The 14,276-nt window shown below is 45.1% G+C and overlaps 1 protein-coding gene across 1 annotated transcript in view; it reads left to right on the top strand.

The window, feature by feature from the left end:
* The window catches only part of LOC106577179 (janus kinase and microtubule-interacting protein 3), a 231,518-nt gene extending 219,024 nt beyond the window's left edge, over positions 1-12,494 (top strand). Inside the window, 12 exon segments of the mRNA XM_045701109.1 lie at positions 4,806-4,889; positions 5,072-5,134; positions 5,252-5,350; positions 5,648-5,746; positions 6,283-6,336; positions 7,055-7,120; positions 7,294-7,362; positions 7,762-7,839; positions 8,742-8,945; positions 10,288-10,353; positions 10,556-10,597; positions 10,693-12,494. Coding sequence (XP_045557065.1) covers positions 4,806-4,889; positions 5,072-5,134; positions 5,252-5,350; positions 5,648-5,746; positions 6,283-6,336; positions 7,055-7,120; positions 7,294-7,362; positions 7,762-7,839; positions 8,742-8,945; positions 10,288-10,353; positions 10,556-10,597; positions 10,693-10,839 — 1,071 coding nt within the window. The 3' untranslated portion in view covers positions 10,840-12,494.
* The last annotated feature ends 1,782 nt before the right edge of the window (positions 12,495-14,276 follow it).

The raw sequence follows: 14,276 nt of genomic DNA, 5'->3' as shown, positions 1-14,276 counted from the left end.
TGTCACAGGTATCTTCGTCTTCTGACGATAATGCGAAATCGTCATCGGAAAAGGTAGACCAATACGCAGCAGGTGTGCAGTTGTTCATTTTGAACATTTAATTAAACCAACACGAATACAAAAACAACAAACAAAAAAAAGAACGATAAACTGACAGTCTGCAAAGCATAGGCTCAACACAGAACAATCACCCACCACCCCAAAGACAAACACACATACCTATATAGGACTTCCAATCAAAGGCAACTATACACACCTGCCTTCAATTGGAAGTCCCAATCATCAACCCAACATTTAACAAACACAAACCCCCTGCCACATCCTGACCTAGACTAAGCAATACGCCCTCTGCTGGTCAGGACGTGACAGTACCCCGCCCCTCAAGGTGCAGACTCCAGGATGCACCTAAAAAAGAAAAACAAGAAAATCCCCAATACCCCAACAAAAACCCAACAAACAATAACCCCTAAACCATAAGGGAGGGAAGGGAGGGTGGCTGCCGTCAACAACGGCACTGTGCTACACCCTCCCTCCCCAACCCACCTATCCTGGAGGTGGCTCAGGTGCAGGCCGTTCCAGGCAGTCGGGCCACTCTGGCAGCTCGGGACAGTCTGGGCAGTCTGGCAGCTCGGGACAGTCTGGGCAGTCTGGCAACTGGGGACAGTCTGGGCAGTCTGGCAACTGGGGACAGTCTGGGCAGTCTGGCAACTGGGGACAGTCTGGGCAGTCTGGCCACTCCGGCAGTTCAGGGCAGTCTGGCCACTCCGGCAGGTCAGGGCAGTCTGGCCACTCCGGCAGGTCAGCGCAGTCTGGCCACTCCGGCAGGTCAGGGCAGTCTGGCCACTCCGGCAGGTCAGGGCAGTCTGGCCACTCCGGCAGGTCAGGGCAGTCTGGCCACTCCGGCAGTTCAGGGCAGTCTGGCCACTCCGGCAGTTCAGCGCAGTCTGGCCACTCCGGCAGTTCAGGGCAGTCTGGCCACGCCGGCAGTTCAGGGCAGTCTGGCCACGCCGGCAGTTCAGGGCAGTCTGGCCACGCCGGCAGTTCAGGGCAGTCTGGCCACGCCGGCAGTTCAGGGCAGTCTGGCCACGCCGGCAGTTCAGGGCAGTCTGGCCACGCCGGCAGGTCAGGGCAGTCTGGCCACTCCGGCAGGTCAGGGCAGTCTGGCCACTCCGGCAGGTCAGGGCAGTCTGGCCACTCCGGCAGTTCAGCGCAGTCTGGCCACTCCGGCAGTTCAGCGCAGTCTGGCCACTCCGGCAGTTCAGCGCAGTCTGACCTCTCTGGCGACTGTTGACTGGCGGGCAGCTCTGACGACTGTTGACTGGCGGGCAGCTCTGACGACTGTTGACTGGCGGGCAGCTCTGACGACGACTGTTGACTGGCGGGCAGCTCTGACGACGACTGTTGACTGGCGGGCAGCTCTGACGACGACTGTTGACTGGTGGGCAGCTCTGATGACGACTGTTGACTGGCGGGCAGCTCTGATGACGACTGTTGACTGGCGGGCAGCTCTGATGACGACTGTTGACTGGCGGGCAGCTCTGATGACGACTGTTGACTGGCGGGCAGCTCTGGCGACTGTTGACTGGCGGGCATCTCTTGCCCCATCAAACAGCCCTTGTGCCCCCCCCTAAAAAATTATTGGGGGTGCCTCTCGGTCTCCCTTACCTCGCCAGCCTTCTTCCGCTGCTTGGTCCTTTGTTGGTGGGGATTCTGTCACAGGTATCTTCGTCTTCTGACGATAATGCGAAATCGTCATCGGAAAAGGTAGACCAATACGCAGCAGGTGTGCAGTTGTTCATTTTGAACATTTAATTAAACCAACACGAATACAAAAACAACAAACAAGAAAACGAACGATAAACTGACAGTCTGCAAAGCATAGGCTCAACACAGAACAATCACCCACCACCCCAAAGACAAACACACACACCTATATAGGACTTCCAATCAAAGGCAACTATACACACCTGCCTTCAATTGGAAGTCCCAATCATCAACCCAACATTTAACAAACACAAACCCCCTGCCACATCCTGACCTAGACTAAGCAATACGCCCTCTGCTGGTCAGGACGTGACAAATTCACAGAAAGTATACAAACAGTAATTATCATCACAAAGAATTGGTAGAGTAATGTGCCCTAGTGGGCTAAACAGGCATGGCTGGTGTCTTGTTAAACAAAGGATCATAAACGGTCAGCTGAGGAGACACACAGAGTTCATTAATATTAACAATTGACATGCTAATCAATTGCACATGAACGCTCACTCATTTGGGAACAATTGCAATCAATATATATTTACGCTCAGTGTGTCGTCGGGATCCTTGTTGGAGCGTCGTTCTGTTGGAGAGTTTTGTCCACGTTCTCTCTCTCTCTCGGTTAGAATGGATCTTTCAAAGCGACATTCATTAATGTCGTTATAGAATGGATGTTTCGTTGGTCTTCGCGTTCAATGATATAATTTACTTAGCTGCAGACTAATAATTAATATCAAAGACTTGTTCTTATTCTGTCGGTATCGATAGTCTAAAAGTTAACCACGTGGTATAGTTCACTTTCAGTAGAGTACTTGGATGGTCAAACCTATTGGCCAACTCGCAATGGATTGGAGGCCGGGTCTGAAAAAAGTAGATCAGGGTATAGTTTTATAGGGAACATGTCACATGACGCCTGGTCCTGTCTGTGTCCCTGGGGGCGTGCCGATGACTGAGTTAAGCTTGCTACAGAAATACAATTCTATCACATTAACATCAGTACATAGCATCTCAATGTATTACAAATAGCTTTATCCTTATTAATACATTCTATACAACCATGTGGATGCAAGTCTCAAGGCTGAGGCTATTATATAAACCGTTTTATGGTAATATGGTTATATTGTCTCTTCTGAGTATCACAAAATTGTACCAAGCGGACCAGTTCGTAGCTGGATTCTTCACCAATCTTCCATACCTTCTCCAGAAAAACAAATGTCATTCGGTTCCCCAATTGTGTGAGTTGGAAGAATTTCCTGTGTCTCTCTATGGGACCCCTCTGTGTCTCAACTGGGCCATGTGGTTGTAAGATTCTCCTCTGGAATTTTACAACCCTTTCACACAGGGCCTGGGTGGGGGGAGGTAGGTTGGGGGATGGTGCAAGGGGGGAGGGGGTCAACTGTCCTCCCTGTACTCAAAGAGGCCAACGTCATGACACCAGGTAGAGCCAGAATGCTGACATAGAGACTGAACCAGGTAGAGCCAGAATGCTGCCATAGAGACTCTACCAGGTAAAAACTGAACCAGGTAGAGTCTGAACCAGGTAGAGACTGAACAAGGTAGAGACTGAACCAGGTAGAGACAGATCCTGCCCTGGAGACTGAACAAGGTAGAGACTGAACCAGGTAGAGACAGATGCTACCCTGGAGACTGAACCAGGTAGAGACTGAACCAGGTTGAGACTGAACAAGGTAGAGACTGAACCAGGTAGAGACTGAACAAGGTAGAGACTGAACCAGGTAGAGACAGAATGCTACCCTGGAGACTGAACCAGGTAGAGACTGAACAAGGTAGAGACTGAACCAGGTAGATCCAGAATGCTGCCCTTGAGACTGAACCAGGTAGAGACTGAACCAGGTAGAGACTGAACAAGGTAGAGACTGAACCAGGTAGATCCAGAATGCTGCCATAGAGACTGAACCAGGTAGAGACTGAACCAGGTAGACAGTTTCTGAACCAGGTAGAGACTGAACCAGGTAGAGACTGAACCAGGTAGAGCCAGAATGCTGCCCTGGAGACTGAACAAGGTAGAGACTGAACAAGGTAGATACTAAACCAGGTAGAGAAGAAGGCCTAGAGACTGAACAAGGTAGAGACTGAACCAGGTAGAGACAGATCCTGCCATAGAGACTGAACCAGGTAGAGACTGAACAAGGTAGAGACAGATGCTACCGACTGAACAAGAGACTGAACAAGGTAGAGACTGAACCAGGTAGTGAATTGAGACTGAACAAGGTAGAGACTGAACAAGGTAGATCTAAACCAGGTAGAGACAGAATGCTGCCCTAGAGACTGAACAAGGTAGAGACTGAACCAGGTAGTATAGAGACTGAACAAGGTAGAGACTGAACCAGGTAGATCCAGAATGCTGCCCTTGAGACTGAACCAGGTAGAGACTGAACAAGGTAGAGACTGAACCAGGTAGATCCAGAATGCTGCCCTTGAGACTGAACCAGGTAGAGACTGAACCAGGTAGAGGATGAACAAGGTAGAGACTGAACCAGGTAGATCCAGAATGCTGCCATAGAGACTGAACCAGGTAGAGACTGAACAAGGTAGATCCAGAATTCTGCCATAGAGACTGAACCAGGTAGAGACTGAACAAGGTAGAGACTGAACCAGGTAGATCCAGAATGCTGCCCTGGAGACTGAACAAGGTAGAGACTGAACAAGGTAGATACTAAACCAGGTAGAGACAGAATGCTGCCCTAGAGACTGAACAAGGTAGAGACTGAACCAGGTAGATCCAGAATTCTGCCATAGAGACTGAACCAGGTAGAGACTGAACAAGGTAGATCCAGAATTCTGCCATAGAGACTGAACCAGGTAGAGACTGAACAAGGTAGAGACTGAACCAGGTAGATCCAGAATGCTGCCATAGAGACTGAACCAGGTAGAGACTGAACCAGGTAGAGACTGAACAAGGTAGAGACAGAACCAGGTAGATCCAGAATGCTGCCCTGGAGACTGAACCAGATAGAGAAACATATTCTACTAGCATTGATTATCATTGTATATAACCAGTGAATGTTGTTCTCTTCACTCCACAGACAAGAGAACAGTTGCAAGCAGAGCTTATTCTCTACCAAACCAGAATACAGGACCTGGAGTGTGTTCTGTCCCAGCAAGGACAGGTGACTGGATCTCACACACACACACCACACACACACGCACACACACACACACACACACACACACACACACACACACACACACACACACACACACACACACACACACACACACACACACACACACACACACACACACACAGAGAGAGAGAGTTCTTTACCACTGATTCCCTGTGTGTTTGAAGGATATGAAGTGGATCGAGGAGAAACAAGCCCTGTATCAAAGAAATCAAGAACTCATAGAGAAGGTATAAAACTATTATCCATCATATTTACCTGAAGTGATATGTCACATGTAATTCAGGTGTGATTGGGAAAATGTGATTGTGATTATATTTCCCCAGTGTATTTCTGTCTCTTAACAGATCAAGCACATGGAAACAGAGGAGTCACGTTTAAAAAACGAATTTCAGGACGCCAGAGACCAGAATGAACTCCTGGAGTTCCGGATCCTTGAACTTGAAGTAAGAGCCATTTAACCCCTCACAACAACTGCTTTTACGGGCGCCGTGGTATGGCAGTCCCCCTGGCTCCATCCTCTCCAATCGCTAGGAGTTTCCACTGGACCTTGTACACAATTGTACAACAATTTTTTTTAATCTTAATGTTATTCACGTTTTTGGAAACGTATTGTCGTTTTTACAGTTTTAGCTGTACTCGTACATACTTTAGCTAATGAAAGACTAATGAAAGGCTAGATTAACATGCCCATGGTCTCCAAGATGGGCCATCTAGTAATAATGGCATCTATCACCGTCCAGGAGAGGGAGAGGAGATCTCCAGGAATCAACTTCCATGACATCCACTTCTGTGAAGGCATCAGTCCACTGCAGGTGTACTGTGAGGCCGACGGAGTCACAGTGAGTCTATATCTATAATAATAATATCATATAAAAGGTGTTAGGGGGTAGAGGCTAGGAGCTAGGGGATAGGGGCTAGGAGCTAGGGGCTAGGAGAGTGTCTAGGGGCCTTGAATTCAAATCTTGACCTCAAAGCCAGTTCCACTGCCTTTCTTCATTGTTCCCTTCTAATCAGGGCCTGATTTAAACCTGGGACACCAGGTGGGTGATATTAATGACCAGGGCCTGATTTAGACCTGGGACACCAGGTGGGTGATATTAATGGCCAGGGCCTGATTTAGACCTGGGACACCAGGTGGGTGATATTAATGACCAGGGCCTGATTTAGACCTGGGACACCAGGTGGGTGATATTAATGATCAGGGCCTGATTTAGACCTGGGACACCAGGTGGGTGATATTAATGATCAGGTAGAACAGAACACCAGTAGTTGTCCTCGTAGGGTCAGAGTTGAATACCCTTGGTCTAGGGGGAGTGTTAAGGACTTTATTTGATTTGAAGTTTAACCTGCTGTTTTTGTCTCTTCTCCCTGGCAGGACATCATCATCACAGAGCTAATGAAAAAGCTAGATATACTGGGGGATAATGCCGTAAGTGTATGTTCATTTCCTATCTACATGTATGTACATGTATGTCTGCCTGTAGTAGGGTCCGCTCCAACCTCACTGGACTCATCGCTCTGTCTATCTGTCTCCTCTGTGTTGATGGATCTGCTGTCTGCTTGATACTGAGTGCCTCAGTGTTGATGGATCTGCTGTCTGCTTGATACTGAGTGCCTCAGTGTTGATGGATCTGGTGTCTGCTTGATACGGAGTGTCTGAGTGTTGATGGATCTGATGTCTGCTTGATACTGAGTGCCTCAGTGTTGATGGATCTGCTGTCTGCTTGATACTGAGTGCCTCAGTGTTGATGGATCTGCGGTCTGCTTGATACGGAGTGTCTGAGTGTTGATGGATGTGCTGTCTGCTTGACACTGAGTGTCTGAGTGTTGATGGATCTGCTGTCTGCTTGATACTGAGTGTCTGACTGTTGATGGATATGCTGTCTGCTTGATACGGAGTGTCTGAGTGTTGATGGATCTGATGTCTGCTTGATACTGAGTGTCTGAGTGTTGATGGATCTGATGTCTGCTTGATACGGAGTGTCTGAGTGTTGATGGATGTGCTGTCTGCTTGATACGGAGTGTCTGAGTGTTGATGGATGTGCTGTCTGCTTGATTCTGAGTGTCTGAGTGTTGATGGATCTGCTGTCTGCTTGATACTGAGTGTGTGAGTGTTGTGTTCTCCTTATGTGCCATGTACCACCCAGAACCTATCCAATGAGGAGCAGGTGGTCGTCATTCACGCCAGGACCGTCTTAACACTAGCAGAGAGGGTATTTATATTTTCAGCAACTTACATTTCAAAAGGCTGTTTAATCTTTGTTTGTTTGAATGCCAGCCTTGTCTTTGAATCCCTGTCGTACAGTCGGCTTTGCATAATTGAGTTAATGAGATAAAATAATGTTTTATTCCCAGCTGAATATCCCAATTTATCTTCTCCTTTCAGTGGCTTGAGAATATAGAGGTCACCAAAACAGCTTTAGCACAGAAAAGGATGGACATTGAAAGTGAGAAGGTAAATGGCTGATCAAAATTTTATTTTAAGCCTTCTTATTTAGCATGTTGCTCAAGTTGTTTAATATGTTGCTGATGCATGGTAGTATGTGTTATATGTTTAAAGTGCATTGGCAACTGGCAATATATTGTAGTCTGACCTACAGTATTCAACAGACATCTTATATGAATGAATGAATGAATGAACAAATGAATTAATGAATGAAAGAAATAATGAATTAACAAATTAATGAATTAAAGAAATGAATGAATTAATTAATAAATGAATGAATGAAAGAGAGAGAATTAATTAATTAATTAATAAATGAATGAATGAAAGAGAGAATGAATGAATGATTTTGTATGAATCTTCAGGTAGGAGTTGGCTGAATGATCAGGTTGTGTTGTGTGTTATTTGCAGCATGTGTTCAGTAAACAGAAAGGCTATCTGGATGAGGAGTTGGACTACAGGAAACAGTCCATGGCTCAGGCTCACAAGGTGAGACATTTCAAATGGACCTAAATGTTCCAGGAAAAAACTTGCCTTTGTAAACTAACACTCGCACTCTGGATAAAAGCATCCGTGCTTCTACACTTGCATTGCTTGCTGTTTTAGGCTGGGTTTCTGTACAGCACTTTGTGACATCAGCTGATGTAAGATGGGTTTTATAAATACATTTGATTGATATCTGCTAAATGACTAAAGTGAAAATATACAATGAGTGCACAAACATTAAGAACACCTTCCAAAAATTGAGTTGCACCCCGTTTTTGCCCTCAGGACAGAGTCAATTCATCGGGGCAAGGTGTCAGAAGTGTTCCACAGGGATGCTGGCCCAATGCTTCCCATAGTTGTCAAGTTGGCTGGATGTCCTTTGGGCAGTGGACCATTCTTGATACACATGAAAAACCCAGCAGCATTGTAGTTCTTGACTCAAACCGGTGCGCCTGGCACCTACTACCATACCCCGTTCAAAGGCACTTAAATCTTTTGTCTTGCTTAAATCAATTGAGACATGGATTGTGTATGGCACACGTACATAATCCATGTCTCAATTGTCTCAAGGCTTAAATCCTTTTTTAACCTGTCTCCTCCCCTTCATCTACACTAATTTGAAGTGGATTTAACAAATGACATCAATAAGGGATCATAGCTTTCACCTGGATTCACCTGGTCAGTCCATGTCATGGAAAGCGCATTGTTCTTAATGTTTTGTCTAGTCAGTGTATATGTTTTTATAGAAAACATTGAGCCAGTGGATCACATTGTCCACCCACTGACTAGCTGCACCTGTGCCCGCTTGTGGTCGTTAGGTGTAACACCAACTACCTTGCCACTCTCCTTCTTTCTCTCCCCTCTCTCTCCATCCTTCCATCCCTCTCTCCGCTCCCTCCCTCCAGAGGATCTTGGAGCTAGAGGCGATGCTGTTTAATGCCCTGCAACAGGATGCGGGGGCCAAGATGTCGGAGATGCTGTCGGACGATGAGAGGGAGACACTGCGTCGGGCGGTGGAGCAGTGGAAGAGAGGGGTCATGATGGAGCTAAGAGAGAGGGACTCACAGATCCTCAGGGAGAGAATGGAAATGCTACAGCACTCACAGCAGGTGAGAGGATGGAGCTGGTAGAGGATGGAGCTGGTAGAGGGTGGAGCTGGTAGAGGGTGGAGCTGGTAGAGGGTGGAGCTGGTAGAGGATGGAGCTGGTAGAGGATGGAGCTGGTAGAAGATGGAGCTGGTAGAGGGTGGAGCTGGTAGAGGGTGGAGCTGGTAGAGGATGGAGCTGGTAGAGGATGGAGCTGGTAGAGGGTGGAGCTGGTAGAGGGTGGAGCTGGTAGAGGATGGAGCTGGTAGAGGATGGAGCTGGTAGAGGATGGCGCTGGTAGAGAATGGAGCTGGTAGAGGGTGGAGCTGGTAGAGGATGGAGCGGGTAGAGGATGGAGCTGGTAGAGGATGGAGCTGGTAGAAGATGGAGCTGGTAGAGAATGGAGCTGGTAGAGGATGGAGCTGGTAGAGGATGGAGCTGGTAGAGGGTGGAGCTGGTAGAGGGTGGAGCTGGTAGAGGGTGGAGCTGGTAGAGGGTGGAGCTGGTAGACGATGGAGCTGGTACAACACATAGCAGGTGAGAGAATCTACAGCCAGTAAAATAATGGGCCATTAATGCTGAGTTTATTTAATACCAGGCAGAACAGGTGTGAGAAACAACGATTACTACTGTGTCAATCTATGACACACACTGCAGTTAATGAGACAATATTGTTACTGTGTCTATCTACAGTATAACACATACTGCAGGTAATGAGACTATGTCTATCTACAGTATAACACATACCTGTCTAAAGGAGGTGAGAGAAACGACCATTACTAGTGGGTCTTATTCCCCAGGGAGATTCTCCTTCCTCAGCTACCCTACAGTACATTCCCCAGGGAGATTCTCCTTCCTCAGCTACCCTACAGTACATTCCCCAGGGAGATTCTCCTTCCTCAGCTACCCTACAGTACATTCCCCAGGGAGATTCTCCTTCCTCAGCTACCCTACAGTACATTCCCCAGGGAGATTCTCCTTCCTCAGCTACCCTACAGCACATTCCCCAGGGAGATTCTCCTTCCTCAGCTACCCTACAGTACATTCCCCAGGGAGATTCTCCTTCCTCAGCTACCCTACAGTACATTCCCCAGGGAGATTCTCCTTCCTCAGCTACCCTACAGTACATTCCCCAGGGAGATTCTCCTTCCTCAGCTACCCTACAGTACATTCCCCAGGGAGATTCTCCTTCCTCAGCTACCCTACAGTACATTCCCCAGGGAGATTCTCCTTCCTCAGCTACCCTACAGTACATTCCCCAGGGAGATCCTCATTCCTCAGCTACAGTATAGCAATATTAAATATTTACTCTAATCTGATTATACTTGTTCTCCACCTTATTGTTCATCCTGTTTTTCATGTCCAGAGAATCAAAGAGCTGGAGGAATGGATAGCAGCACAGAAAAGACAGATAAAGGAACTAGAAGAAAAGGTACATCCGGTCCAATGGTCCCTTTTGAAACCAGTGACACTGTGTTGTATTGTTCAGTTTATTCAGTTGGAATCTGAATTGGAGTATAAATGCTACAAATTACTTTTTTTCCTCTGTTTAAAAAAAAAAATGACTCCTTTCTCTCCATTCTCTTCTTTTCAATTCGTTCAGTTTTTATTTTTATTTTTGTTTTTTTCTTTAGCCTTCATTCTTTGGTCATAGTTCTCCAGGGAAGCCAGAGCAAGTATGTATTTTTTTTATCTAAATGTCTGTTTTATTTAGCTATTCAAATAATAAATGAGGCTATATACTGTGCATGATATCATATTTTCATTTCAGTTCACAGGTTTCCATATTGTCTTCTACATTGTGTTCAAGAGGACAGGATTTGGTATCCAAGATGGCTCCCAGTGTCCTGAAAGTCTTTTCGAAGACTTCTTCACACGAGAAACCAGTCAACTATGCTGCAACACTGACTTTAGATAGAATACTATGACCATGTTTTTTTTAAAAGACAGAAAAACTTTTTTTTTTTTTACTTCAGTAACCTTTTAAACCTGACTGCTGTCCCTCGTTAGTAATGATGATGTTCACGTCTCGATGGAAGACTCTATGGAAGACTTCCTCTCTATGGATGAAGACTTCAGTGGAATTGAAGAACTCTTACATGGGAGTGTTTTGTGTTTTTTTTCCCTGCTGAGCAGGTGGTGCTCTGGTCGCTTCTCTTTGGAAGCATGAAGAAGAAGAAGAGTTTGATTGATTGATTGCAAACTAACTGTAGTGAAGTCATGCGATAGTCCTGCTCGGGCCTTAAACCTGGATCTTTTCTGTCAACCAAACACTTTAGCTAAGAGTTCCAAAACCTCTTGACGAGGTCACTAGGTGTTGGGTTATGTTAAACGACGGTGAAGTGAGACATTTTACCATAGTTCTTAACGTTCACACACACACTCCACTGCAGCTGAGCGTTTCCTAAAATGGACACCACACCACTGTTTACACTATCTGACCACGCTGTTATTACACTCACAGGGAGCTAGTCACAGAAAGAGAGCCCATCCTCGAACTTTAAAATGGTGAAAGCCTTCAATGATGCTGCCCATACTAAAACTGGCTTTGTGGCCAGTGTGCCCTCTATCTATCTCTATGGCCTCAGCCCTTCCCCTGTCTAGTCATTTGAAATGAAACCAGAAGCCAAACTGTGGTATTATTAGACATCATGTATTTTTGTATGTATGAAAAAAAGGCAAAGATTTTAAAATACATTTCTCAAAAGAGGAGTAAATAAAATGCTAAATTAGATTTTTTTTTTGTTGATGAAAATGAAGAAGCTTTCAATGATTTTAGAATTGTCCATTTGATCAGATTTATATAAATCTGATCTTCCCCCTTGGTGCTTGGGAGAGGGTGGGTTTGTTTCAGATGGGGACCTTGGTTAGTTCTGTTATGTCCTGTTAGAGAGGGTGGGTTTGTTTCAGATGGGGACCTTGGTTAGTTCTGTTATGTCCTGTTAGAGAGGGTGGGTTTGTTTCAGATGGGGACCTTGGTTAGTTCTGTTATGTCCTGTTAGAGAGGGTGGGTTTGTTTCAGATGGGGACCTTGGTTAGTTCTGTTATGTCCTGTTAGAGAGGGTGGGTTTGTTTCAGGTGGGGACCTTGGTTAGTTCTGTTATGTCCTGATGGAGACAAATACCTCCCATTTAATCTTTATGACTCCATGTTAAAGCAGATTGTGTATGAAAGATGTATTTTATGCATTATCTTGCCATTAAATGGGATCAAGCCCCGTTTTTATGGACTACTGCACCTTCATAACCAAGCACACACACACACACACACCCACAGGAACACAATGCACACACACACTCACACACAGAGGACTTGAAATGATATACACTGGACATCACCAGCCATATCTGAATACTAGGATAGATGACATCTCTCCTGAAACCAAATAAGGAAAGGTCTCCGGGACAAACTGAGACACAGGTAAGAATAATATTATATGAATGCTTTCTGACACATCTGGAAATGGAATATTATTATCAACCAATGTTGAATATTGTTTTATCTTTTGATATAATTTTTTTTTATATGCAAGTGTTATTGGTTGGTTGATTAAAGTTGAATGTGTAAAGTGAAGTGAGGCTCAGTTGTCTGTGCAGAATTCCAACAGTAGAGGGCGCTACAGTACAGCAAATGTTTGCCATAGACATGGCTGTTTCAATGTGTTTGTATGTGTTCCCAGTAGGAAAAGACTATGTGGCCTTCAGCACTCTACTCTGGATCGTTCCAATCTGGTTTGCTATGTACGCTGACCCTTAAAATACCTGAAATGCTTGATATTTAAGCACAAAAGTGTAAAAATTCTTCATGCCACTCTTGGATATGATTATTTGAAGGCTGTAAAGTTCAATCCAAAACCACACAAAAGGGATTCATTTTGGATTGTACTACAGTTGTAGAAAAGCAGAAGCTTCAAGCTGGAATCCTTAATGGTGAAACTGCGATATGACTTCATTACATGCGCGCCAGAACAGCAGAAAATGTACTGTATTATTTCTTACCATGTTGCTTCTCACCTTCGCTTCATCAACAAAACAAAAACAATAACAACAGCTGTGGGGCAGACAGTGGTGCTGTTTCCTCTAGTGTAGATTCCATGTTTAACAGTGGTGCTGTTTCCCCTAGTGTAGATTCCATGTTTAACAGTGGTGCTGTTTCCCCTAGTGTAGATCCCATGTTTAACAGTGGTGCTGTTTCCCCTAGTGTAGATTCCATGTTTAACAGTGGTGCTGTTTTCCCTAGTGTAGATTCCATGTTTAACAGTGGTGCTGTTTCCCCTAGTGTAGATCCCATCAGGGGCGGAAATCCCGGCGGGGACGGGGGACACACGACCCCCCCATCCTGGGAAAAAGATGATTTGTCCCCCCCAATATATCACTGAAACATAACTATGTAATTTAAATAATATTAATAATACGCAATGAAAGCAATTGTGCTGATTATAGACACTTAATAGCGCGTTTTTAAGTTTCAAAAGATTGCGACCCCCACCACCCTTTGCCTCACAATGGTTTGATCCACTGCCAGTTCCTTAGCTTGCTAGGTAACGTAGAGGTTGTATCTACTGTCTGAAAGGCACTCAATGCACGTAACTGATGTGAGGTTAATCCAGTCAATCGCGCACACACACTAGCTGAATATGCAGAGCTAGCGCGCAAATATTAACTATTAAGCTAGCTAGTACCTATTCCATTTATGTGGCGTCGTCAAAGATGGAATCTTTGCTATCGTCAATTTATTCCAAGATCAGCATGCATGTAAGTTAGTGCTTCAAAGTCCCTGTGATAAGGTTAGCGATAAACTGAACAGAACTACACTCTCTTCTACCATTGTTTTAAATATATTTAATGGTCTCGTTGCAAAAGCTAAATTGTCGCAAGGGAACTTTTATTTCTATATTTTATTTCACCTTTATTTAACCCGGGTAGCAAAGATTATAGCAAACACCACTGAATTGGTGCTCGCTAGCTTTGCAAATTCAGCTATTGTTAGAAGCCAGCCAATATGAAACAAACGATTAAAATTACAAAAGGTTGCAGCACATGTTGTGTAAATGGTGAACTCATACAGCTGTCAACTCTTGTCACTGCAATCCGTTTCACATTTGCTAGCTACCTTTTAGATCGAAGCCCATATAGAATGAAAGAAGATAAGATGATAGAAGCCCATCTCCTACTCTAAATAACCTACATACTGTGTGTGTGTAGCCAACCAGGTAGAAAAATAGCAGAAAAATGGCAGAAAAAAGACGGACATCAGAGTATTTTTCAGTACACCAAAACGCAAAGTAAGAACCCTAGTAGCCTAATATCTCAAAGACTAGTTGATAAAATGTTCATAAGAAAGAAATGAAATTCT

The sequence above is a fragment of the Salmo salar genome, chromosome ssa18 (assembly GCF_905237065.1).
Source record: "Salmo salar chromosome ssa18, Ssal_v3.1, whole genome shotgun sequence".
NCBI classification, from domain to species: domain Eukaryota; kingdom Metazoa; phylum Chordata; class Actinopteri; order Salmoniformes; family Salmonidae; genus Salmo; species Salmo salar.
The sequence above is the reverse complement of the archived record's forward strand: the minus strand, read 5'-3'. Positions and strand labels throughout refer to the sequence as shown.